The sequence below is a fragment of the Aspergillus fijiensis genome (genome assembly GCF_003184825.1).
Source record: "Aspergillus fijiensis CBS 313.89 unplaced genomic scaffold BO72scaffold_122, whole genome shotgun sequence".
Classification (NCBI taxonomy): Eukaryota; Fungi; Ascomycota; class Eurotiomycetes; order Eurotiales; family Aspergillaceae; genus Aspergillus; species Aspergillus fijiensis.
Window position 1 is genome coordinate 876 of NW_024469098.1, and position 24,758 is coordinate 25,633.

A 24,758-nucleotide genomic window follows, 5' to 3' on the forward strand; every position below is an offset into this window, starting at 1 on the left:
TTAGCCGCTGTGGTGCTGCTGGGGGCTATTTGCTGTATATGTGAATTCAGCTATGGCTATCGAAGACAGCAGACCGAAGCTTTCCCTGGTGCTGATTTCTGTTAAACAGCCCTGATCTCATTCTGTTGGCATATGACGGTAGAACGGTGATGTTGCCGGGATGTATTTCCGCATCTTACGTGCGCTAGTCAAACATTTCAATCCATATTCCTGCATGGAGATTCTAACACCTATGGAATCCAAGGATATTTGTACAGCACCGACAACTTCGATATGGCGGTAGTCACCAACACCACTTGCCTGCTGTATCCACACCTCACGCAACAACCCCTTCATCATCCGATCCCAGACTCGCCAGACGTGCTTTCGCCCTCCGCTCATCCCGCCAAACAAACAGCTGTATTACCACCACACTAATGATGGCCGCTAGCACCAACCCAAACGTGGCCGGGAAGCCGTACCCTAGCCAACACAACACGATTAGATCTAGAACAAATCCCAAGATGATTGAGAAACACTCACGAAACGACGGGGCCATGGTCTGCGGAAAGATGACAATCGGCAGCCAGGCAGCGACCGCGTACTGGAAGCCATTCATACTGCTGATCACCACCGCGCGCTGCTCGTTGTTGTCCGCGCATACTTCGTTGGCCGACGAGTAGCTGGACCGTCAGTATCCTAGTGGAAGGTGCAACATTGTTGGACAACTTACAATACTGCGGTCATGAGCTGCATCCCGATGGTCAGGAAGGCGAATTCCTTCAGTGCGAGACTGTGGGGCCAGACGGCCAGGATACCGTTGGGGATGAGGCCCCATATCTGTTTCTCATATCCGGCTCTCATCAGCACCGTGCACAGGCTAAGTCACCAGATGGACAAGGCAGTCCACTCACCAGCGGGATAAGCACCCAAGCAAACCGGCTTCCGGTATAATCGGACAGAAACCCCCACAGCACCACACACGCGGCGGAGATCAACGAAGTCCCCGTCGGAATGAGGTTGCGATCGGCCACAGAGAAGTTCTCTGACTTGAGCCAGATGGCGAAGTAGCCGTTGCCGCCGCAGGAGGAGCCGTACAGCTGTGACATGTTAGCATAAATTTGCCATCTCATTAGCTACCGAGAACAAGAGCCGAGTACACACCACATAGCCAATGACAAAAGCATACCATTTCCACGAGTTCAACACGCCTGTGAACGTCTTCCAGGTAATCTTCACCGGCGGCGCGACGCCCGCCCTGCTGACGCGCGCTTTGGCTAGCTCGCGCTCCTCCTCCGATAAAAACCACACCCGCGTGGTATACGGTGTGTCAGGAAGGAACAGAAACGTCGCCAGACCCACAGGAACGGTCATGCACCCACAGACAAGGTACAACCAGCGCCAGCCGTCGATCCCCCTCGCCCCATTGAGGTTCTCATACACGGCCGCCTGAAGGTACCCCCCGAACGCGGTGCCCAGGGGCGCGGTCATGTGGAACAGTGCCACGCGTTTCGCGAGCTCGGTCTTGGTATACCAGCTGCCCAGCAGGTACAACAGGGACGGGAAGAAGGAACTCTCGAAGAGGCCGATCAGGAACCGAAACACATATAACTGGGGGACGGTCCGGACCCCTGCCTGAGCGAAGGTGAACGCGCCCCAGGCGACTTCCATCCCAGCGAGCCAGATACTCGGGCGCACGCGTTGGATGATGAGCGTACTCGGGATCTGCATCACGGCATACGCGATCGTGTACAGGGTCCCGGCGTAGGTGTACTGGTTGCCATACATGCCGAGTTCTTCCTGCATCCCCGAGACGTAGGCGTTGGCCAGGTTTCCCTGGTCAAGGTATTTCATGAAGAAACCCAGGCATCCGATGCTGAGGATGGCTGCGTCGAGTTTGAGGAGCAAGCGTCGCTCCTCGGGGGTTTTCAGGTGCGTATCTGTGTCCCAGATGAAGGAGCGGAACGTGCGGCGCGGTGGTGGGCTGGAGTCCACAACCTGACTTATCTTGGTGTCAGGCCGCTTTGTAGCACTCGATGTTGAACAGTGGTCTGCCATGTTTCTGTCTGGATATTTTGGCCGTGCCCGTAGTGTTGTTGGGAGGTGACGATGTTGCGGGGTTATAGATTTATCAGTGGCAGCTCAGGCCAAGCCTTGGTGCATCACGACATGTTGGCGTGATCTTTGCGCGATAAGGCTCATTGATTAACACCAGCACCACCCAATCACCCAGCTTCGACATGCATTAGGAGTATTGGTCTAGTGCAGATACGGGATCAAACCGCGGGGAGCTCACTTGTTGATTCAATTGCAGGCCAGGGTTAATGTGAAGACCCCGAAACTAGGGCTGGTTCGGGAAACACCCCCGATCGCAGCCCTATAAACCTGGTACTATACCCCTTACTTTCTACTTCCCCTCCTCATGCTCCTCATTTCTGCTGTCTCACGGCCATATTCCAGGCAATTTTTCACTCGAAGTCGCAAGAAGACGGGTGAGCGACTGGGTCAGAGCGTCTGTCCCCAACGGCCACCACTAGGAGGGGGGCGCATGATGCCCAGTACTAATATGAATTTATTCCCATTTGTTGTACCCGAGTAGAAGGGCTTTAGCCATACTTTGAACATGAGGTCAACGAACATGCGAGAAGGTCGCTCGGTACATGAGTATATGAGTACATATTCACTTTACTGATCATCAACTCGAGCGGTCAATTCTCCGCATCGCTCGACCTCGCAATCAAGGCAACCATGTCCATTCCCACCGCGTGTGCGCTGCCCTGGAAATGAAGCTTCAGCCGCGCAGTCAGGATGTGCTTGATGACCTCATAGTTCGGATGCTGTCGATGTGTGATCGCGGCCAAACATTCCGCAGCCACGGAGCATCGGGTTGGCAAGTCCTCTTCGGGGAATGCATAGTGTGCACGGACACGCTTTAGAGAGATGTGCCCGAACCCCTGTGTTGTCAACAGCTGCGCCGCTTCCTGCAGAATCTGGCCTTGCTGGCGGATTCGAGGTGAGCGCGCGGCCGCGTTCAGGTGCATCACCGCCTCATTTCCAGGAGCTCCCTGGAGGATGACAAGTTGTGAGTTCTTCTGACGTGCCACGTGGGTCATCTTCTCGATGGCCTGTCTGAGGCTCGGAAGCTTATCGAGTATCCAGGGCGCAACGATGACATCAAACGAGTCAGGTGCATATGGGAGGTTATCGGTGATGTCTGGCAGGGACTGAAATTCCCCACAGCCTGCATACTGACTCCAACTGTCTTGCCCGAGGACAAGCATCTTCTTTCCATCCACTGCGACCTCTTTGCAGAGGCTCTTGAGGTCGTCGCTCACGAAGCGATCGGTGAAAATACCAAGATGGTCGACACAGTCTGAACGCATTTCAGCAATTGGAACTGGATACGGGCCCAGCAAAGGCTGCGGCTCAACCTTCCTTGCGAGCAGGAAGTGCTGAGCCTCAGGGTGCGTGTATTCCCGGTTGCCAGTCGGGCAAAAGATGTGGTCAACGGGCTCCATTTCGAGTACCAAACCGGCCGCTTGCAGCAGGCGAGCCCATCCATCTTCCGAATGGAAGACCTCGTTGGTGTAGTTTCCCATCCAGTACTTTCCGAGCATCCTCACACAATCCCAGGTGGGATCGTAGGTGCATTTGTCCGGCAACAGTCCGGTGCTGGGCGTCACCGCGAGGGCCAAGCGGCCACCCAAGTTGAGCCACTCGGCAAATTTAAAGATCATCGAGTACAGCTCTCCCGGTGTGAGCTGGAACAGCGATAGAATCGCAAAGACGCCATCATAAGACTGGCAAGGGTGGAAGGTGTTCATGTTGGCCACTTCAAACTGACCCCGGACTTGCGACGTGGCAATCTTGACCATTCCTGGGGAGATATCGATTCCATGCACTTGATGGCTTGCGGTTGCCAGGATCTCCGCGACGGGCTTGCCGGTGCCGCATCCAACATCCAGCACCCGACTGTTGGGGGCTAACTTCTTGCTGACCTGATCGATGAAGGCACAAAGTGGCGCATTGTCTGCAAAGGCAGCTTCATAGCTCGCTCCTACCTCATCGAAAAGTGAGTCCGCCGTGATTGTCATGCTGGGAGAATACAAGCAATAGCGAGGCTAGGTTTGCGGTTCATGACAAGAGGAGGTAGAAAGGGGAATCTTGGAGGTCTCCTTTTTAAGTATCTCGAGTCCAAATTTAAGGTTCCTGACGTGTCTTTGGTGTTCCCTGTTTGTTGTCCCATGCAGGGTGCTTGGGACGAATCCTACGTGTCGCGCATGCATCACGCGTCATACTCCAGGGTGCGACGCCCTCACCGCATCTTGTGCAGCCTTTGGTGCCTATGAGCATATCTTGGAACTGAGGAATGATTACAAGCCAGATCACCATGCGCCCCCTATAAACTCGCCGAGCTCGCAACTTATTGTACGAGAGATAAATAGCTGGCGGGAAAAGGTTACTTGTACCAGCAGAGATCAATGCAGAAGGCCGTACATCTTTGTTGGATTGATTATCACTCCGGCTAGGCCTATAATTCTCTGGACAATAACGGCTCAGATTGAAGTGGAGAATATTTGAGCATCATGCCGATCCGACCGCCGGTTATTTGCATCCTGGAACTGGCAACTGAGCGAGTCGAGACGCTTGCATTCACCACATACTGGGAGGAATGAACGATAGTGACATCACTTGAATAAAACCACCTGCACTGGTGATTCCGTATCTTATTTAACATAACTTTACGTGTATAGAAAGCCTACGCATTCCGAAAGACCCGTCCATAGTCAGGGAGTCCCCAAGCCACCAACTCCTGATGGCTCGGAGCGCCGCGCATTACCTCATTTTTGAGCCAGTGCTGCAGGATTGGGCTATCCTCCTCGACATGATAGCTCCGGGTTTGGCCCGAGAGCGTTTCCCCGGGCATACACAACGCCCCCTGACACGGGGCGGGGATGAACCGCACCTCCGTGTAGAGGACGACGACGGACCCAATCTGGATGAAGCCATGGAAGGGCTCCGCCGTGGGACGCTGGGCCCGCAACAGGGCGAATTGTCCGCACAGCGTGCTGACCAACCCCCCGACTTCCTCCCGAGTGGGATCGCGGAGCGCCCACTGCCATTTCACCCGCACGATCAGGCTGCGTGGTCCGATCTGGAGGATTTGGGCGGCTGCGGGAATAGCAATATACGGCGACTCGGCTTCGAGGAGGGCCCGCGTGGTGTCGCGGATCCCTCGTACGCGATCCCACTCGATGGCGCCTCCCTCGGACATGACGGCCGTCGAGTCGGAGTCTGCAATGCTGGCCATTATCGCTGGTACAGTGGAATCTATGGTGGAAAAGCACTTGGGGTCTTCTTCGGTGTCAGGGTTGAGGGACCAATATTGGTGTAAATGGCCAAGTTAAATGGATGCGCAGGTTGGGGTCTATTTATAGATCCCATGTTGGATGCCATAGAGGCATGTTCTAGAGATGAAGTAAACGAAGATGTTCATCCAGTTGTAGCTTTTGCGTGGACCGACATGCAACTTGCTGAGATGTTTCATCACCTTGCTTAGGAATGTCTTTGTTCTTCTACTATGAGATGGTACTGAAAGAATTGTGCCCTATCTTCCATGACCACAAAACAAAGCGAATATACAGTCATGGCACCGTCTGAGCAGCACGATCGGCAGTCTCAACTTTTAGTGAGCCTGCCTCAGTTCTCTCTTTGATGATCAATCAGGTGGCTTTTGGGCGATGTCTGCGACGACCAGTGTTATAGAATTCAACACCTGAAACCGCGTCGGAAAAAGGTGATGGACCCGGCTGATCAGCCTCACAGCCGTCCGCCTCTCCCGTACGTCTCACCCAAGGTTTCCATCATCACGCGGGTAAATTTGCCTGCTGCGAGGTGGGAGGCGTTCGCCAAGGAGTTGTCTTGGTTGTGGCGGCGGGCAGTGGATTGGATCCCCGGATTGTTAATTTATTTAGATTAATATGACAGTTTGACATCGTGAGTGACTTCTGTGGAAGTGAGGAGAGCATGCGACATGGTATTTGGGATGCGATGAACGCAGGTTTAGCGACCATCAATTGTATCCCAAGTCATGCTATAAGTTAGTTAGGTGATTTTGAGTTGCAGGGAAATAAGGGACTGGACTGGGTCTCGTCTCGGGGTATTTCCCCACTTATGCTGCGTAAGCTGCATAGCATAAATACATCCGTGGACATCCGTGGATATTTCCTCCTCGGGCGGCCAACTGCTGGTTCCCTGGTTCAATGCCCGGACATGATGCAACTTCGACTCGGTCTCATTTCGAGGGTGAAAACCGTGTCAATGCCCGGGATCGAAGTTCGAATCCCCTGGCTCTTGGCATGTTTGCAGCGTGCTGAGATGGTATTCGAGTGTAGCAATATACAGCAATTCGCACGTTCTGGAGGACTTGACATTCCCACCCCGGATGGTGTATGCTTCATAGTGATCCTCAATTGCAGACTACATCTTATGGCTCAGGACAGCTGTGTCATTTCTTAGATCGCATTCTGCGTATTGTTTTTGATGGTAAATAGTGTCAGATCCTCAAATTCTGTGCACTCGCATCGGGTGGTAAGGGCAAGGCCTCATAGAAATATATATCTGCCACCGAAAGGCTCACCACGATATATTACAAGCACAGAATATACTGTCTTCTACTTTTATCTATTGTGATTAATGACGCCGAGATATTATGTCCAATTCGGCAATAATTTGGACCGGAAGCAACTACATCGATCAATTGAGACTCTGTGAGGGCGTCCGATTTGCAGCAGCAGCTGGCAGCTGGCTGCGACCGTGGATGAAGCCGGATACTCGTCCGGTCGACCGGGCAATCGCCTACCCTCCCCAAACACCCCTATCCGACTCAAAATCAATCCATCTCATAGTATCAGTCGGAGAATTTACCAAGGGGAACCATCATGGTCCAAGCAAATTACATAGTCTACTGCTGGTGAGTCAGTCTTGGCTAGCGTTCAACTCCCACGTGGGCAGCCAGATCTCGGCAGATCATCCGAATATGACGAGGTAGACGATCAGCAGCAGATCCTACCACTCAATCCTTCAGATACCACCCAGATAGCACATCTATAGCACATTCAATTAGGTAAAATCAGTCGTCGACTAGTCAGGAATCCCAACGGATTGCCCGGTGTCTGCCTCGTTTCGACCATTTCGTGCTCCAAGAGAGGATCCTCTCGCGAAGAGACTCCGAACCCAGCAGTCAGAATGCAGCAAAACAGCCACCACCACGAGGTGATATCGTAGAGGCGTACATCCTGCCTGGTTTTCCGATGGGGGACTGACTCGAAAAATCGATAGTCGAAAGCCAAGCTCATTGCACCACGTGTAGTGCCATGTGGTAACCCCCACCCGAGGGGGAATCATTGGTCTTGTCTTAGCGCAGGTGAAGGAACAGACGGTGTAACCATGGTCTGGGTCGTACTTTAGCGTCCATCGAGAAGAAGTGTAAACGAGACTAAGTTCTTTCACCAGCTAATTTGGTAGCCTGGATCGGGCTGGCTCGGCAGTCGATCCGGTGTGCCGTCTGGCGAGCTGGCGAGCCGGCGAGCATTCTCCCCCTGGCCCCAAAACTCCTTAAATACTCTTCCCACGGGCCCAGTCTTGAGCACTTTTTCCTCCTGAGCAAGCACAGTTCAGATTGTTTGCAGATCAATTGACTGATCTTTGCCACCGTCATCATGGGTCTTCTGCAAAAGAGTGCCAATCTGGCCTTGAGTCTGAGTGCCACCGCCTTGGCTCTGGGTTGTGCCGCTGAGGCCTCTCCCAGCGTCACCACCGAGCAGGGTGTGGTCTATGGTTTCTCCCAGAACGACACCAATGTCTATCTGGGCATTCCCTTCGCCCAGACCACCGCGGGTGAGAACCGGTGGAAGGCGCCCCTGGCTGCCACCGCCTATGAGGGGGGTAGCTTCGATGCCTCGGCCTTTGGTCCCTCGTGCGCCCAGGCCATGTCCGGCACGACGATCGTTGCCCAGAGTGAGGATTGCCTCAACCTGAACATCTGGACCCCCCCCAGTGGCACTGGCCTGCCCGTCTTTGTCTACATCTACGGTGGTGCTATGGTCACGGGTGGTAGCAGCAACCAGCAATGGCAGGGATGGAACTTTGCTCGCAAGGATGTCATCTACGTCAACTTCAACTATCGTGAGAGCATGTATGCCTCTCCCTATGCTCCCGAGCTCGAGGGCGAGTCGCAGAACTTTAGCATCTTGGATGTGGAGCTCGCCCTGCAGTGGATTTATGACAACATCGAAGGTCCGTATTTTGACTTTTGTTTGCCTAATGCTTAACATTCCTCAGTCCCCCCTCTCTGCCACGTGGTAACCGTCCCCACTGACTTTGCGTTGAACAGCCTTCGGTGGTGACAAGTCGCGCATCGTGTTGGGAGGTCACTCCTCCGGTGGTGTCCACGTCGATGACTACCTCTGGAACCACCCCGAAACCTTCCTGGCGGGTGCCATTGAGATGTCGGCCAACGCTCAGTCCGGCCCGGCCAATGCGCCCGTGGGTGTCGCCCTCAAGCAGGTCGTCCAGGACATGATCGATGCGGGTGTCTCCCTGGACTGCACTGCCGACGACTACACTCTGGACTGCCTGCGCAAGGTGGATACCTATGCCTTCCAGACCAGCTACTTCAACTCAACCTCCAACACGTGGTTTGGCCCCGTCGTGGATAATCTCACCCGCTTTTCCAACTACTCGGACCGTTTCGCCAACGGCCACTACCCCAAGTCGTTGCCGCTGATCGTCGGTAACTCGGACAAGGAGGGCAAGCTTTTCGGCATTGTTTATGGGTCGGAGAACACGAACTTCTCCTCGTGGATCCGCACCTACGATGCCGACTTGGCGTTTGTGCCCGCCGATGAGCTGCTGGAGGCCTACAACCCCGATGACTATTCCTCCATCTCCCGGATGAGCGGTGCCTCGTATGGCGATGCCCGCTTCCACTGCGCGACCGACTACTTCCTGGACATGCGCTCGGAGGAGCAGAACACCTGGATCTACCGCTGGTTCGGCAACTACTCCAACGTCCTGGGTATCCCCGACATCGGCCCCTCCCACGGCAGCGAGGTCCCCTTCTTCCACGGTGGCAACGAGTGCTTCGCCAAGCTGACCGGAGTCACGGCTGCTGAGCAAGACCTGGCCGACTACATGAACGACTGGTTTGTTGCCTGGATCAAGGACCCCAGCGCTGGCCCCGGTTGGGATCAAGCCACGCCGGTGAACGGACCTCTGGCCCTGTTGGGTGTGCCGGGTAACGAGGAGGCCATCGAGGCTGGAGAGACTGGCACCTACAACCAGCGCTGCCAGAAGGTCTACAAGCCAAACTACCCCAACTACCCGGTTGTCCAGAATCCCGTGGAGTTGGCTGCGGCTAGCTCTTAAGTGGGGAGGCGCGCAGGAGAAGAATCGAAAATAGGGGGGGGGGGGAAGTCTGTTCGGCGCAGCATAGCGAACCTCGACATTTCATTCGGCTTCAGATTTTATTAATTAATTTTTTTTCTTGTTATTAGACTTTCGCTTCCTATTGTGGGATTTGTCAGCGGGCTCATTGCATGATGAAGCCTGAGTAGCAATTTTTAATCTACGTGAATCATCGTCACTCCATAATCCGAATGCGTCCAAATCGCCGATAGAGTTTGATCCGTACAAAGCTTACCCTTCCATCCCGACCTGTGATCTTTCCAACGCACAGCTGGCTGCATCCGGTTGATCCCAGTGTAACGGTGTGAACTGGTTAGTGGATTCTAGAAATCAATAGTTCGCACATGGCGTACCATGTCGTGCAGCATGCAGAAAGGTGTTTTGCAGGGGAGACGGACGACGTCCGAAGAATGTTTCACTTGGGTGGATCCGCAACCCTAACTGTGGGCCGCCGAAGTTTTGCCTGGAGCAATCACGGCCAGTTCCACCAACATTCGGAGAGACTATCGATTTCCTTCTGCTACCCCGATCTCCGATTCCCCGTCACGCAGGGTTATCGAGATGGTATGGTCCACGAGGGTCCCAATGCCTCGGGCCATACTCCCCTCCAGTGCTGGTCCGCCCACCACACCACCCCATCATCCCCCCCTAAGCAGTGGCCACACCACGCAAAAACCACACAGACAGGCACACACAACCGCACACCATTGAATCAAGATCCAGATTCCAGAGGGAGGTCCCTGCGGGCCTTCCCCGATCCAAACTCGTGGATTTGCTGGTTCCTCCAAACATACCGCCAGAACGAGCTTTCCAGCATGGGATAAGGTTTTCCCAAAATCCTCACCACGTAACGCTCCCTGGCAGGCTGCGCGGGTCGATCACGGTTTATTAATATTGACTGCCAGCAGCTGCAGCTGCTGCAGAGATGCCCTCTTGTCTCCGTCTGTTTTTGTCGTCGTGACTTTCTGCCCGCATCGTGGGTTGTTCGTCGCCATGGGTCGTCCAGATACCGGCCAAGTGGTAGGTCGTCGTCGTCAGAGATTGTTAGGAGCGGTATTCTCTTGCTAACGCACTACTTCGGGGTGGACAGGTGTCGTGGTACATTGTCACCATTATCGCGTGCATCTTTCTCGTCTGTCGACTCTGTGTGCGATGGCGGTTGTTGAAACGGCTGTATCTCGACGACTTGTTCGTCACGGTTGCGGCGCTCTGCCTGATCGGAGATCTGGTCATCCAGCATTATATGTTTAACCTGGGTATGTACCGTTTATCGCTGCTTCCCCCGTTGTCCAAATCCACCTGCATGCAGAGTGATCCGTGCGAGAGAGATCTAACGGTGGACTTCCTCTAGGCATGTCGGATGCGGCCAACATGGACTCAGATCAGATGATCAACATGATGAAGGTCAGTTTGCAGACAGCAATCGGACAACGCCCGAATCCGGAGCCCCTCTTTCTCTGTGCGCTGCCCCGATCCGAGGCCTACAGCCGGCGCAAATCCTCTACACACCCACTACGCTGAGACTAACTGCGGCCACTATCGATCGCTCTGTGACAGATGATCATCCCCGGATCCACCCTCTATGTGACCACGCTCTGGCTCATCAAGGCCAGCCTGGTAATCTTCTACAAGCGTCTCGCCGATCGCACCCGGTACCAGACCGTGTACAACATCACTCTGGCCGTTCTGGCGGCGACCTGGTTGGTCCTGTTCTTCGATATCGTCTTCAAGTGCTATCCTCCTTCCCGACAATGGCGGAGCGTGGTTGATGCGGAATGTAAGTGGATGCGAATGCGGTGGAGATGTCATGAATACCAGCAGTACTAATGGGACTGGAATGCAGTGGCGTGCCCAGACAAGCCATCGACGATCAACTACTGGTTGACGATTCTTTGTACGCAGCCCCGTGTCCGATTTGCAATTGCTGGAATGCTAACCATGTCGCAGTCAACATCTTCACTGATGTCTTCAGTAAGACGCCACAACTTAACTACGAGCCACCCCTTCGATTCTAACCCCATGAACAGTCATCTGTCTCCCCATCTCGCAGGTCGCCCGCCTGAAGATGCCCAAGAAACAAAAGTGGGGTGTTATCTCCGTCTTCTTGCTGGGTGTCTTGGTCGTTATCTCGAGTAGTAAGTTGTACCATCAGCTCAACAAGCAGTGCACAGTGCCATGTCTAACGAGCGTTGCAGTCATCCGAGCCATCTACTCCCATCTCAACGAACAAATGATCACCTGCACCGTCTCCATGATCGAGGCCTCCATCGCCATCATCGCTTCCTGCCTTCCTGTCCTCCGCACCTTGGTTTTTGGGAGCCACTCGCGCACCGGGACGTACAGCGGCCGGCGCGGCTACGAGCTGTCCAACTCGGGGTACAACACCACCGGCGGCCCCACGAGCAAACAACGGACCACCGTCTCGGTGACGCAGACGGCCAACACCCCGGACGATCTGTCCCGGCATGATTCCGAAGACGGCTTGGTCAAGGATCATGGAGCCTTGCCGTTGTCGCTGGAGAATGGTGCTGGAATTGCTGTCACGCGCGAGTACTTTGTGCACGAGGGGGAGTCGGATGGACGAAGCTTTCGGTAGAGGCTAGGCTTGGCTCTGAACAAGGTCTCTTGAATCTTGGGGAGCTTGACCTGCGAGGAAAAACAAAACTATCCATTCTTTAGTAGAATAATTTCATATAATTGTGACCCAGGAAGCTTACGTCGTGTGATTCGGGTAAGGGAGTACAGGGTAGATTGTAAATTTGCCCCTGTTCTTCGGCTCAGACCACCTCAACCGTACGTTGAATCTCTTTCATCTCCCACATCTGGCTCCTCGGTGAATGCTGCTGCGCATTGAGCACCACATCAGCCGTGACGACGGGATGCATCGACTTCGGCAGAGCGACGGTGGACTCGTTCCCTTTTAAAAATCAAGGATAATTTGATCTCTGCGCTGCTATCACTTGCCATCCCTTTAGGTTTCTTTCCAGGTTCATTGCCCTCTCCGTGCGACTTTTCTTCCCACCACCCACCACACTTTAGGAGGAAACCAAGTCCGCGGAATCTGCGAGGCGGAGCACCTGCCTCTGGATCCACCTTGGCACCCTCTAGAGACGAGCTATCGTCGTCCTTCGACCCTCACAGCTGTCGGAACGTGAGCAGGCTGTGCAGCCGAGCACCGGGGGAGACGTCGCGCACGATCCGGTACAGGATGGGGAGGCAGATGGCCACGATCGCCACCCCGGTTTCGAGCGTCCCCCAGAACATGAGGATGCTGACAATGCCTGTGGCTCCTGGATCAGCGCTGCGTCTGTTGTCTGAGGTAGGAATAAGGGCTGAGGTGAAGCTTATGCAGTAGACTCACCAATGTCATCGGTCGAGGATACGCCGCCTACGGTTTGAGTGGAGAGCACTGCGAGCATTCGATTAGTATGGTTAGGGAGACAGTCGTGATGGAAAGTATACATTTGGGTCCGAGAATCCTAGCGAATAGTGACATGCGCGCGATGCCACACGCCGTCGTCCTGGGATCGTAGTTTAGCCGACTAGCACAGAGTGAATGAGGAGATGAGGGTCGCTCACATTGACCCTACAAGCAGCACCACTATAATCCCAATGCGCTTGTGCAAGTTGAGGTGGAGAGACAGAACCTGATGCGGTCAGAAACATCTTGTTTGGTGGGGTCGTAACCCAGTATACGTGCAGAAAAGCTCACCAGCGGCAGTGGAATGGTTAAGATGATGAGATCGACGGCCACGTCCGATGCCGACAGCGCAATCAGAATGGCAAAGCTATGACTACAACTGGTCATGAGGTCATTCAGGGTGCCGAAATTGGCCGTGATGCTCGCCCCACACATTGTCATCAGCGCAATCACAAATGTCACGCCCCAGGCGATTACAACGCCAATCAGTGTCCAGCTGGCGATGTCAAAGATTCGTCCGACAAAGAGTCGCCGGTAGAAGAATAGGACAGACAGCTTGAGCAAAGCTAGGGCAAGGGGCTGCATGATGTTGAATGGAAATTCCAACTGCAAGGGAAGGCGACGTGTAAGTGGGAGATTGAAGCTGAAGGAAAGGTGAAGACTACTCTTTCCAACAAGATCTGGTCCCATCCGTCGTAATACAGGATGGCTGCGCCGATATCGACAGGGGAGTGGGCGCCCACCGTGTGCTTTACGGCGCCTAGACATGTCGTAAGGTCAGCTTCATTCATTGTTACGTTTTGGAGGGAGCAGGTGCCTACCAATTATCATGATGACAGCTTCTCCTGTGACGAGGACCTGCCGTACACGACGAAGAATCAGTGAGGTGGCCTAGGTGGCCTAAGTCCATTTTTGAGGGAGTAGATAGTGTACCCATGCTACCAGTGCAAGCCAATCGTCGACTCCTAGTCTTTTACTCCTGCATTGAAGCCTCAATAATAGCCATGGATGCTCCCTCCAGCGTCCAAATACTTCAATTGGCAAAGCGAGAATCAGCCTTCCGGAACAACTCAACCCAGTCCGCCTCTTTTCGCTCCCTGGAGTTGGAGAGTGTAAACATGATCATGTCCATGTTCCTGGGTATTCATATCAGCGATTCCGTCCCCATCGGTCTAGGAACAGAAGGTATGTACATACCGGACAGCACGCTCCTTAACCAGGGAGAGTAACCCTGGCTCAGGGAGCAGGTAGTCGTTCACGATAATCCAAGCTCCGGGCCGCAAGGCAGGAATCAGCGCCTGAAGAATCCGGACGCCAGGCGAGTCCGACCAGTTGGGGAAGATGTTCCGGAACAGATACGCATCGGCCCGCACGGGTTGCGGTGTGAAGAAGTCGTGCGCCTGAAATGACATTCTGTCCCGCACCTCATTTGGCAGACTCTCCGCTGCGCCGACGATCATACTCGGCAGGTCCTGGACGATGAACTGGAGCTCGGGGTAGTCCTGGGCTACCAGGCTGCTGACATTGCCCTTCTATCCGCCAACATCTACGACTGTCCCTTGCCCGAGTTGACCCCAATCGTACCCTTGTACCAGGAAGGACGGTGCATTGTGGTGGCCGTTGGGTGTGGACATTGCAGAGGCAAATCGTCGAGCCATAAGAGCAATCAACCGACCGTTCGCCCAGGATCATCGCTGTGATATTGTTCCAACGCAGAAAGTGTCAAAGGCCAGAAAGAATGAGAGCATGGCTGATCCAGGTGAAGCAGAAGGCATGCATACGTGGGCAAATCCCTGCCAGACCTCTTCAAACATGTACCCGAGCCCAGCGCGTACGGTGGGATCATCTACCAGCCTGCGTGAGGCCGCGGTGTGAGCGACAAAGCCCTTGCGGGGCTCGTGGAAGACATGATGGTAAGCCATGGCAAATCGCAATGTGCGACGCAAGTTGGCCTCGTCGAATCCACATTTCTCAGCGAGCTCTCTGAAAGAGATTTCTCCGTTCACGGGAACATGGCGAGCGATGTCGAATCTGTAGATTGCCTGCAGGCTGACTCCATTCAACTGCAAACAAAAATCAGTGGTGAGAGTAACTTCCGTCTATTCGATGACTCACCACCGGACGCAGGCAATTTGACGGCCCCAAGAAAAGGTCGTGAAGCTCAAGAGTGGACGACAAGACTTCTTCGCGGGCTGATAACATGTGTCCCGAGAGGCCCAGCTCAACGGGACCGTTTTCTTCAAAACTAGGAGCCGGGAGGTTATTCTCTCGTAGATGACTGTCGATCTCTTTCGTCAGTCCTTGAATGCGTGTTGCTAACTCCACAATTCGACTGGGATTCATTCTGAACATGAAGGACTATTCGCAAGACTGAAGAAGGTTGAGAAGGAGTTTGGTGCGATTTTGACCGGATGGAGGTTGAACGATACCAGTAAAGCGGAAACTCGAGAGAGAAATGGGTAGGAATGATTAATCTGAGGTAGTGGGGCCTATGAAATCCTGTCAGGACTCTCAGGATCATTGAAGATAGCAACTGCCAAGAAGTCCGTCATCAAGCCATCGACGCAGGCACGACGGTTTCAACTTGCGAATGGTTTGGTGGACGGTGCCGCCGGAACATGCCCAGAAGGACCGTGGGTCTGATGTCTTACCTGAGCAGCCCACCGACCAATGTCCGCCACAAGATTTCTATCCTTATTTCTTGGGATGGGTATCCAATTCAAGGGACGAAAATGATCCATTGCGCAAGCGAGGACAAGCAAAGGCGGCTGATTTATCTCACCAACGTGCCTTGGTCCTTTCTGCGGTACTTCACTGGCCAAAGCTATGTTTTGCCAGACGTCCACTGGCTAGGGCTTTATGGTATACTGTTGGTTGAGTGGCATTGTGACTGACAGTTTTACAAGGTGTTTGATCCCGAAATTCATGTTTGCTTTACCTAAGATTCCACAATTCACAGAGAATGCGACGACAAATAATCGATCTGTCAATCATTGTGAATAATGAATGATATTCAGAATCATGTCAGTCTCCCATCAACACCAGGGTCAATGGGTCTCAATTATTGGGTCACCGTCTATACCTCTTTTATCTAGATCCTTTTTCCTTGTCCTTCTGACAATGAGTGCCCTGTTCATCAATAATGGCGAACGTTGTCGAGGGATGAGCAGCTGGGGTGCATCGGAGCTGTGCAATGCCTGAAAGATCAACCGTCTCTCTCAACCTGCACATTGACATACCTTCTGCCATGATTTTCCCTAGGTACACATTCACGCGGTGAACTCATGTAGGCAACGGTTGCCTGCCGTGATATACCCACTAGGACAATCCAGGCTGACCAGTGACTGACCAGAACACCACACCATCGAATTTCTAGCCCAGCACCGCTGTTTGACCCATTAATGAGCAAGCACTCCGCGATGTTTATGGCTACACGGGCCATGCAGTGTACTGGGTCTGGAGTCTGGTTTTGGCGAAAGGAACTGCCAATCCTGTGTGAGATCAGCAGTGCAGGCTTGGCGGCGACGGCATACGGCTTCAGGTAGGGCTCCAGCCCGAGCTTGAATCCTAACGATGACCCCAAAACTATCCACGGATAATGTGTCCCCTCCGGTTTCTTCCCTGGTCTCCAAGTTCTTTTCGCCAACCAATATACTCCCCCACACTGCCTGTCGCGTTACTTTGCCTAGGACAGGGGCTTGAGAGACCAGGGGAATATCAAAAGTTCTTCCTCCAACGAGCAGTTGCTGCTGATCAAAGACGAGTTGGACTTTGTTCTGACCCTGGAGGATGGACTGCATCTGAGTATCCCGCGTACGGCGTACGATGACTTTGGGACGATCACTGCCTCTGCAGCTTTGTTTGTCCTCATTCTGTTTGCCCTACTAGTCTATTCTTACCGCTGTTTTGTTTGTCTTAACTGTCAATAATTTCCCGTTTCGGAAACCGCTGGTAACATGGACAAGGTACAGACAGTTGGACCCCGTCTTCTTCCTCCATCACTCTCAGCTGGACTGATTATGGTGGGCGTGGCAGCAGACACTCCCTGAGTCACTTTCTGCCCGTCTCAATGAACGGCTTTGCATGGAGGGCTTGGATCAGATGCTTGGGTGGCTCCTTTCATTGACACCGAGCATGGTCTGCTTTGTTACAGGTACTAAGCGTTCTTTCTGCTGAGGTTTAGAAAAGTACTTATGTTCTTACTAGTTTCAAGTACTAGTTTCAAGGAGGTTCGATTTGGATTTCAATTAAGTTTGTATTGAATGGGTTAAAGAAACGCCCACATGAAAAATATGTCTCTATTCTATACTTGATAGAGAGAGAATAAATAATGCCAGCGCCAGATCTTCTCGCCAGACACTTCCAAGGAGACCGATCATGGGAGCCAGCCACAGCTGGCGACAGTGTGGACATCTGGGCGCAGAGTGCGCTGAATGCGGGGTTGTGAACCATTCTATCACGCATTGGGAGTGGAAGGCGTAGCCACACTGGATCCTGCACCACTCGAGAGGCACTCCTTGGGTCTCCTCGAGCGGCTGCTGGCAGATCAGGCACGTTTCATTTCCTTGGCTCGAGCGAGGCGCCGTGGGGAGATTATCAATCCCCATCCGGTCTGCTGCCTCCGCGCCGAGGTACTGCTGCACGATTCCGCGGACAATGCGCTGAACAGTGGCATCCTGCAAGGTGACCAGTCGAGAGGAAAAACAGCCCGGAAGCCGCTCTCTCATCAGCGCAGGCAGGATCTCGGGCCCGAACTCGGCGACCCAGCTGTCGGTGTCTGCAACATCCCGTAGTCGCCCAGCACACATCTCATCATACATCCGACTATACCGAGCCCAGGTCACTGACACCACCTCGAGCTGGGCGAGGAAGAGGTGGCTGGGCCGGTGACCCATGTTGCGAGATTGCCTCATAACGTACACACATAGCCCCAGGAATCGGAGAAGATCGAAATCGACTAGGCCCAACCGGTGTGTGATCGGCGAATCTCGGATATCCGGTCTGTAGACCTCGCGGCTGAGCTCTATAAACCGGTGGGTCAACTGAACACACAAGTCTGCTCGGGCCTCAAAGACCTCGGGGGTAAGCTCGGGAGACTCGTCAGCCATCGCGAATACAGTATCAGATATCAAGATTTCGGTGTTTTCAGCCCCAATATGGTGGATAACTTGCGAGTAAATTCCAAGACTCGTTGGACCTCGAAGGTCTTAAAACTCAAGCCCGTTTATATAACAGGTTACCACGGAGTGGCTGAACAAAGACGCAGACCCCAGGCTTCTATTGGAAAGAAATCTTTCAGTGTGATATCTTTGTCAGTAATGAAGACTACCGGAATACAAGCGTACGTGCGTCATTCTCTTGGTCGTCGATGCGTTATTCATGTGAAATATTCCTGACTGAGAGATATCGCAGACAAGTGTTGTTTGCTTTTGAGGATCACGGATCTCGTTACATCGGATCTGCACCTTCTTCCAACCCGTCACCGCCGTCGTCACAGAAACCAAAATGAGCTCCCAGGGGAATCGGCTCGACACTATCTCGATAGCAAGCGGTATGACTGGTGGCAAAGTCGCGAAGTTCATTCCAACTTCTGCATTGATGCACCTGACCATCACCAGCCGTGAATTTCCCAAAGGTGTAGAGCGGAGTATTGTCTGCGTAGCACTGGATGGCCTGGTAGATACTGTGGTCAGCAAGTCTCATGTTTGCTTTTCAATGGTATCATACCTGTCGCAGGGCATCAAAGCAATGCTCAACATGCCCCAGACCGCTTGCGTGGCTGAAGGGTCGCTTCTCCACGGCTTCCCAGAAGGTGGTTCGCATGATCCGCTGAAATCAAGGCTCTTTACTCTCTGTTCCGCGCCACCTTATATGAGTTACTTACGAGGCAGTGTAAATGATGGTAAGCCTCGAGCAGATAGACTTCCTTGCTGGTGTCGTTAGGCATGAACAAAGTGTCCGGCCAATTCCGAGCGGCGGCCCATTGGCGGTCAACTGCAATAAAGCCATGGGAAGGGAGAATGGCGTACCAGAGATCATCAATTTTTGAATGCGCTTTTCCTGGTGCGCTGTATTCTGTGTGCCAATATATTGGACTGTAGATAGTGGAGAGAGGCTGTCTCAACGCTGCATGGGATAATAAGGTTAGCATTCGTCGCAGAGACAGCTCGATGGAAGGGTCTACTAATACCATATTCTGGTGAAGTATGCCCGTTCGAGCCCGCGTATTGGCTCGATCGGAAGAGGCGAGCAATGTAGAGGAAGGGCAATAGGTACACAACGCCTGCGAGGATATATAGGAAACGTCTGAAATTGGACTTCTGGCCGGTTTGATGGCAGCCGTTTGGGAAGAGTGTGAGGTAGCCTGACGCTTGCATATCATCGGTGAGTTTCTTTTCGACTTGTAAACCAGGACTGCGGTGAAAGACGTCGTTCCTTTGGTTCTTATGCGGCGAAGTTCACCAGGCAAGAGTTTTTCCTGGCCCGGACAAGCTAGTGTCATTGTGGACGATGCTTCTAAACTTGCAGCCCGCAAGTAACCACAAACGCCTGCGTCTCTTTCTGGACCTGGTCGTCCAAGTCTTGCAGACGTAGCAGACACCATTAGAAGGCCTTTCCTTCCAGGCCGCGCTCCAATGCCAAGATCTAAGATCCAAAATTACCTAACAAACCCTGGTCAGAGTGCTACCTTCTTCAGACTACCCCCGCCCTTCTTTCTCTGAATGTGTACCCTTCCCACGATACTCTGTGGTCTCGAAGTCTCGTTGGCGCAAATCAAAAAAAGTGAGTAATAAAGTGAAAATTAAAGAAGAGCGACAGGAGCTTCAGGTGTGGTGGTAGATTCTGGGCCGTTTCTCACATCAAGGGTCCGGTAAGTCAGCACCAACCTCAAACTCCGCATGGGAGCACAACTTAATATTGAGCTTGGGGGGTAGCGGTGGAGCTGACTGGCTGGGACCAACAAATGCAACCATAGCCCTCGATTCGGCCCGTTCTTAGCCAGGGACTAGCTCATACGCCAAGAGGGCCCGAATGTTGGAGATGACATCGGGAGTGGTTCGCGCGATGGCCCCCACGCTGCGCCTCTGTATGCCATTGCGGGAGCGGTTAGGGCTCTTGAGTCTACCTATCATCCTGAAACGGACCCCATATCGAAGAAGACCTTGCCAACTAATAGAAACTAGCTTTCCCATGTTACATTGTTGCCCGTCGCTAGCTTACTACTTCAAGTCACGAACACCTCTTTGAGGAGCTGATTCGTCCACTTGGGAGAGTTATCATCGTGAGCAACCGGCACCTAGCAATGTGTGTGGCGACGAAGTTGGGCCTCTCAGGTCAAATTGGACCCCTTCTGCCCTACACTAATCTGAACTCCGTGAGTGCTTTCAATCTCAAATATTCAGCTCGCGCATCGCAACTCCAGAATTGCACTTTCCATGTTACCTGTAACAAGTCGCTGTTAGCTGCACAGCCTCATTCTGACACTACTGTCCTGGTAAATTGTGGCAATTGAGCCCTGATCACCCTGTTGGGAGTTAGTATACTTGTTACATCTGTTTTCTAAATAAGCGCGGATGCTAAGTCTTTCGGGAGATGTTGTCCGACGACCTAGAGTTGCTCTATTATCTCCTTCACGGAGATTAAGGGTGTTCATGACCCGCTGAACCCTTTAGTAACATCGCATTAATCCAGCGTGAGTCTTTGAAGGCCATCACTGCTCCACTCCCTTCTTCTAAGCTATCACCAAGGGATCTAATGCCCGTCTAGTTGTTCCTGCCAACCAACAATGATGTTTCATCATTCCTAATGATATCTCGGCATTTTGACTTGTGATCATGACTTTTGTCCGGACTTCCCAGTATAAAAGGGTTGAATGTCTAGTCGCTGAGTATGTCTGGCATCAAGCAAGCAGATCCAAGATCTGGAGCCGGTTTCGACTCAGCCATTCTTTCTCAACCATTTCTGAAGCTATCGAGTAGTTTCATCACACTCCTTTGCAGCAGCAGCACTTCGAACTGTCACTCATTCTTTTCTTCAATTCGTGATTTACTTTCTGTCCAATCTCCTTGAGCACTACATTGGAAAATGCGTTGGGCACAGATTCTTAGTGTGGGAAAAGCGAACCCGGCCATCTTCCTATACCCGTACTAATCTTTCTCACCAGATTGTGGGAGCCGGCTCCCTGGCTGGCATTGCTTCTGCAGCCCCGGTGGGCGACCGCAACCTCGAACTCGCTGAGCGCGACGATAGTCTGAGCTCCCGGTCTACCAGTGCGACGGTGACTGTTAGCGGGCTGGCAGTTACCTCCATCAACAACAAGGATGGCAAAGGGGCTGGCAAGGACTCCTACACCATGTATACCGGGGACGGCTCGACCAGCGCCGGCTGGCCCGCCCAGTCTGACTGGTAAGTTTGTCCTCAACGCTCGGTCCAAGTGCCCGTTCTAACCGTTCCTCTAGGGTCTCGTTCGAGAACATGCAAGCCAACCCCCCCAATTCCTTGCCGGCAAAGTCCCCGTAATCGCCAGCTAACACAATACTGACAGGTGGAGTGCCAACAAGGCCACCATCGGCAAGTCCTGTGCCCAGTTCGGAGTGGCCGACAACTCCGCGACTGAGACCCAGGAGTTGTACGATGCGATCCAGGAGGTGGCGACCAGCTCGAAAGTTGACCACCGCTTCATCCTGGCGGTGGTGATGCAGGAGTCCAAGGGTTGCGTGCGGGCCCCGACCTCGACATACAGTGTCAGCAACCCCGGCCTGATGCAAAGCTACGAGGGCACTGGGACCTGCAACAACGGGGGCAGCGTGAAGAACCCTTGCCCCAAAACGGAGATCGTGCAGATGATCAAGGATGGAGGTATGATTCTCCCATCGGGAACGTCTCTCTAGGTCACCCAGCTAATGCCCCCCAGCTATTGGAACCAGCGACGCTGATGGATACGGTCTCGCCTCGCTGCTCGACAAGTCTGCCCGGACCAACGCCGCGGGCTTCTATCGTGCGGCCAGAATGTACAACTCGGGTGCCTGGTCTATTCCGTCCTCTGGCAATCTGAGTGGAGCTGGGGCGACGGCTTGTTACGCTTCTGATATTGCTAACCGGTTGACTGGATGGGTGAGCGCTGCCACCAAGTGCACTGCCTGAGTATGGAATTTGGGGTGAGGTGTGAAGTCTGGTGCAGTAGGAGGTGCCATAGTTCGGTCTATGTATTGGTTTTATTGTCTGCTGTTCCAGTTCCTTGTTCTATTAGAGTATCAGATACGCTTATATATTTACCGTTTTTCTAGATCTATAGCACGACCTAGTAGGTTGGGCCATGTAGGCTATGAACGGTCTGACTCAGCAATGCATGCACAATTTCCCCGCTCGTAGAGGCCCCTTGCCAGTGCCTTGTTTCTTCGGATCGTCTCGGCGATCCGACACTGATATAACGATATAACGTCCTGAACCCTTCATCATGGTTATTCGAACGCTGTCTCAAAATCCGTGGGAAACAAGCACTCGATCCGCCCTGGTGCGCATCTCGACCCACAGCCTATTTATCTCCACCAGCGGCCCCCCGCGTCATCCCGGTAGCCCCGTCGTGCTCTTCTTTACCGGTGGTGGCGCCCCCAGTGCCCTCTACCTGCGCCTGCAACGTCTCCTATCCGTCCGCCATCGGGTCTACTTCCACGATCGAGCAGGTTATGGCGACTCCGAACTCGGGCCAGGTGGTACTGGAATTCATTTGGGGACAATGTTGACGGCTCAGACCGCGGCCAGGGAGTTGGGGGAGTTACTTGACGTGATCGGCGTGGCCCCCCCGTATATCCTTTTGAGTCATTCGTATGGGTCCATCTGTGCCAGAGCGTTTGCTGGACTCTTTGATCCCATGCAGCCGTCCGTCGCGGGGATGGTCCTGGCCGAATCTGCGACCGAGCTGATGTTCGAGCTGTTCCAGCCGTCCGTTCCACCGCCAGCGTTCACGGCCATCGCTCGCGGAGTGGATATTGAGGCTGTCACGCATGAAATGGAACGATCACGTCTGACAGATCAAGAGCTGGCATATGTAAAAGCTCAGTTGAAGAAGAGCGCCCGTGGCAGTGCCCTAGAGAAACCCAGGCTGAGTGCTAAGCGGCTGCTCAGGGAACAGCAATTTGCCCGACAAGTGCTTGGAAATGCACCTCTCAGTGTCATTTGCGCGGACTTCACGAAGGACTTTCGATTGATCTTCGAGGCAGGAGTGCGGATGGGAAATGGGACGAGGGCTGAGAGGGAGGAATGTACACGGTTCTTTGAGCAGGCGCAGATGTTCAATGATGAGCTTCGGGCGGGTCAACTCAGGCTGTCGGGCTGCAATCGTTTTCGAAAGGTCCTAGAGGAGGGCCACAGTCTCCCTATTACGCATCCGGAGATCTTGGTGGAGGAAGTACAGTGGGTGGTGGATCATTTGAAAGGGAGAGTATCAGGACATTGAAGGAGATGGCAAGCTGTGTTTCTTATTTGACGTAGACTCTATGCACTACACTCATTATGTGACATGTTTTTGCTATATTACTAATGAAACATTCCTTCGGGGTGCTGTTCCCACTCAGCCAGTCTACAGCCAAGGTAAGGCCTCACAGCTTGGCTTTCACTGGATCCACCTCGTTGCGCTTCTTCACAATCAGAGGATCTTTGGGGGTGTGAGGGAATTTGGGGAGGTTTTTGACATCCACCCCAAGGGTGGCAGCCATACTCTCCGGCGTCAACAAGGTGGCAGCATTCCGGTAGCCCACGTCTTGCGGCATGGGCTGATCGAAGAAGATCAAGAAGTGGATTCTACCATCTCCCACTGCCTCAATCTGATGCGGGTAGGCCACAGGGATGTAGTACACATCACCGGGCTTCAGGATATAAGTATCGACCGACCCGTCGGGGTCCATGACCGACATGCGCCCTGTACCCTCAGCCACGTATCCCATCTCGGCCGTCGACGGATGCCAGTGCGGCTCCCGCATACCGTCCTCCTCCACTCGCAGAGAATACATGGACATGTTGGGCAGGGCGGGCCAAAACTGACTCTTGGCTGTTCGTGCGGTGCCGAAATCATGGGAGGTGGGTGGCGTCATGCCTTCGACGTCGAACTTATGGCGGTTGGGCAGGAGAGCAGTGCGAGGCAGATCGACCTCTCCCTGTCGGCGAACCATATACTTGGTCTGTGTATCCCTGGCGATGTTCTTCCAGTCAGACGCGTGGTGGTCGTAGGTGTTGCCTAGGACCGTATCGCTCATCGCCCCCAGGGAGGCGGCGAGGGAGAAATCCGTCGGGCGCTCGTGGCGAAAACAGATAATCAGCTCTGCTTCACCTTCGCCGATGTTCTCGATGTGATGCAGAGAGCCGGATTCTACGAAAAACATCTCTCCCCGGTTCAGGGTGAACACGGAGAATTCGTTACCGCTGTCGAGGATGGAGATGAGAACCTTGCCGTGCAAGCAGTAGGCCAGTTCGTTGGCATTGGCGTGCCAGTGGGGCTCGCGGATCGCATTGCGCGCCAGACGTAGACGCTTGATGGACAGGTTCTTGAGGATGGGGAGATCTTCGGCGGTGATGGCTTGGATGGAGCCCAGCTCGGAGTGGTAATGCGGCTTCTTGTGCAGGAGAGAGGCCACGTGGGGCGAGTTATCGGACATCGTTACTATTTAGACTTGTGTAGAGGATGAGATAGAGAGTTGGATTTGACGGTCTGTTGAGTGACTCCAGAACTGACAGATTAATTGCTTTATATGCTGAGGAGCCGTACACTGACGATAGATTGATGGCATCATGTTGGTGACAGCCATGCGGATTGAAAGGAGTCTTTGAAGTGTGCCTTGGGTCAAGATTGCACAAGCCTGGTGTTCGGCTAAGGCTAATGCGTCAGCTTGGTCAA

The 24,758-nt window shown here is 53.4% G+C and overlaps 12 protein-coding genes across 12 annotated transcripts; 4 read left to right on the forward strand and 8 right to left on the reverse strand.

Moving 5' to 3' along the window:
• Positions 1-316: 316 nt before the first annotated feature.
• BO72DRAFT_502353 (pantothenate transporter liz1) lies at positions 317-2,037 on the reverse strand (the record flags this gene model as incomplete). The annotated part of the gene is made up of 5 exons (XM_040949056.1): positions 317-462; positions 523-662; positions 713-819; positions 894-1,079; positions 1,144-2,037. 5 exons carry the CDS (start codon positions 2,035-2,037, stop codon positions 317-319), a joined length of 1,473 nt encoding a protein of 490 aa, XP_040794977.1.
• Positions 2,038-2,583: 546 nt separating this feature from the next.
• BO72DRAFT_454084 (uncharacterized protein) lies at positions 2,584-4,105 on the reverse strand. Its single transcript, XM_040946144.1, has one exon. It carries the CDS (start codon positions 4,071-4,073, stop codon positions 2,688-2,690), a length of 1,386 nt encoding a protein of 461 aa, XP_040794978.1. The 5' UTR covers positions 4,074-4,105; the 3' UTR covers positions 2,584-2,687.
• Positions 4,106-4,738: 633 nt separating this feature from the next.
• Positions 4,739-5,290, reverse strand: BO72DRAFT_505206 (uncharacterized protein; the record flags this gene model as incomplete). The annotated part of the gene is made up of 1 exon (XM_040949178.1): positions 4,739-5,290. One exon carries the CDS (start codon positions 5,288-5,290, stop codon positions 4,739-4,741), a length of 552 nt encoding a protein of 183 aa, XP_040794979.1.
• Positions 5,291-7,684: 2,394 nt separating this feature from the next.
• On the forward strand, positions 7,685-9,390 carry BO72DRAFT_418093 (alpha/beta-hydrolase; the record flags this gene model as incomplete). The annotated part of the gene is made up of 2 exons (XM_040942622.1): positions 7,685-8,277; positions 8,375-9,390. Coding segments are annotated over exons 1-2 (1,593 nt in total), but the record flags the coding sequence as incomplete, so codon positions are not given.
• Positions 9,391-10,007: 617 nt separating this feature from the next.
• Positions 10,008-12,390, forward strand: BO72DRAFT_505219 (uncharacterized protein). Its single transcript, XM_040949179.1, has 8 exons — positions 10,008-10,467; positions 10,538-10,703; positions 10,799-10,851; positions 11,005-11,224; positions 11,291-11,341; positions 11,395-11,418; positions 11,475-11,582; positions 11,643-12,390. Exons 1-8 carry the CDS (start codon positions 10,441-10,443, stop codon positions 12,041-12,043), a joined length of 1,050 nt encoding a protein of 349 aa, XP_040794981.1. The 5' UTR covers positions 10,008-10,440; the 3' UTR covers positions 12,044-12,390.
• A 192-nt stretch (positions 12,391-12,582) lies between these two features.
• On the reverse strand, positions 12,583-13,699 carry BO72DRAFT_502358 (uncharacterized protein; the record flags this gene model as incomplete). The annotated part of the gene is made up of 7 exons (XM_040949057.1): positions 12,583-12,728; positions 12,809-12,856; positions 12,910-12,968; positions 13,027-13,094; positions 13,160-13,474; positions 13,534-13,628; positions 13,690-13,699. 7 exons carry the CDS (start codon positions 13,697-13,699, stop codon positions 12,583-12,585), a joined length of 741 nt encoding a protein of 246 aa, XP_040794982.1.
• Positions 13,700-13,901: 202 nt separating this feature from the next.
• Positions 13,902-15,211, reverse strand: BO72DRAFT_502359 (S-adenosyl-L-methionine-dependent methyltransferase; the record flags this gene model as incomplete). The annotated part of the gene is made up of 4 exons (XM_040949058.1): positions 13,902-14,004; positions 14,066-14,400; positions 14,650-14,931; positions 14,984-15,211. 4 exons carry the CDS (start codon positions 15,209-15,211, stop codon positions 13,902-13,904), a joined length of 948 nt encoding a protein of 315 aa, XP_040794983.1.
• A 1,955-nt stretch (positions 15,212-17,166) lies between these two features.
• Positions 17,167-17,976, reverse strand: BO72DRAFT_464214 (RING finger protein; the record flags this gene model as incomplete). Its single annotated transcript, XM_040946629.1, has 1 exon — positions 17,167-17,976. One exon carries the CDS (start codon positions 17,974-17,976, stop codon positions 17,167-17,169), a length of 810 nt encoding a protein of 269 aa, XP_040794984.1.
• Positions 17,977-18,358: 382 nt separating this feature from the next.
• BO72DRAFT_340046 (uncharacterized protein) lies at positions 18,359-18,959 on the reverse strand (the record flags this gene model as incomplete). The annotated part of the gene is made up of 2 exons (XM_040940601.1): positions 18,359-18,541; positions 18,792-18,959. Coding segments are annotated over 2 exons (351 nt in total), but the record flags the coding sequence as incomplete, so codon positions are not given.
• Positions 18,960-20,953: 1,994 nt separating this feature from the next.
• BO72DRAFT_502362 (muramidase) lies at positions 20,954-22,012 on the forward strand (the record flags this gene model as incomplete). The annotated part of the gene is made up of 5 exons (XM_040949059.1): positions 20,954-20,977; positions 21,033-21,274; positions 21,328-21,384; positions 21,414-21,727; positions 21,783-22,012. The coding sequence occupies 5 exons, from the start codon at positions 20,954-20,956 to the stop codon at positions 22,010-22,012; spliced, it is 867 nt and encodes a 288-aa protein (XP_040794986.1).
• A 282-nt stretch (positions 22,013-22,294) lies between these two features.
• BO72DRAFT_454085 (alpha/beta fold hydrolase) lies at positions 22,295-23,387 on the forward strand. The gene has a single exon (XM_040946145.1). It carries the CDS (start codon positions 22,326-22,328, stop codon positions 23,322-23,324), a length of 999 nt encoding a protein of 332 aa, XP_040794987.1. The 5' UTR covers positions 22,295-22,325; the 3' UTR covers positions 23,325-23,387.
• A 79-nt stretch (positions 23,388-23,466) lies between these two features.
• BO72DRAFT_442983 (cupin domain-containing protein) lies at positions 23,467-24,561 on the reverse strand (the record flags this gene model as incomplete). Its single annotated transcript, XM_040943542.1, has 1 exon — positions 23,467-24,561. The coding sequence occupies exon 1, from the start codon at positions 24,517-24,519 to the stop codon at positions 23,467-23,469; it is 1,053 nt and encodes a 350-aa protein (XP_040794988.1). The 5' UTR covers positions 24,520-24,561.
• Between the last annotated feature and the right edge of the window lie 197 nt (positions 24,562-24,758).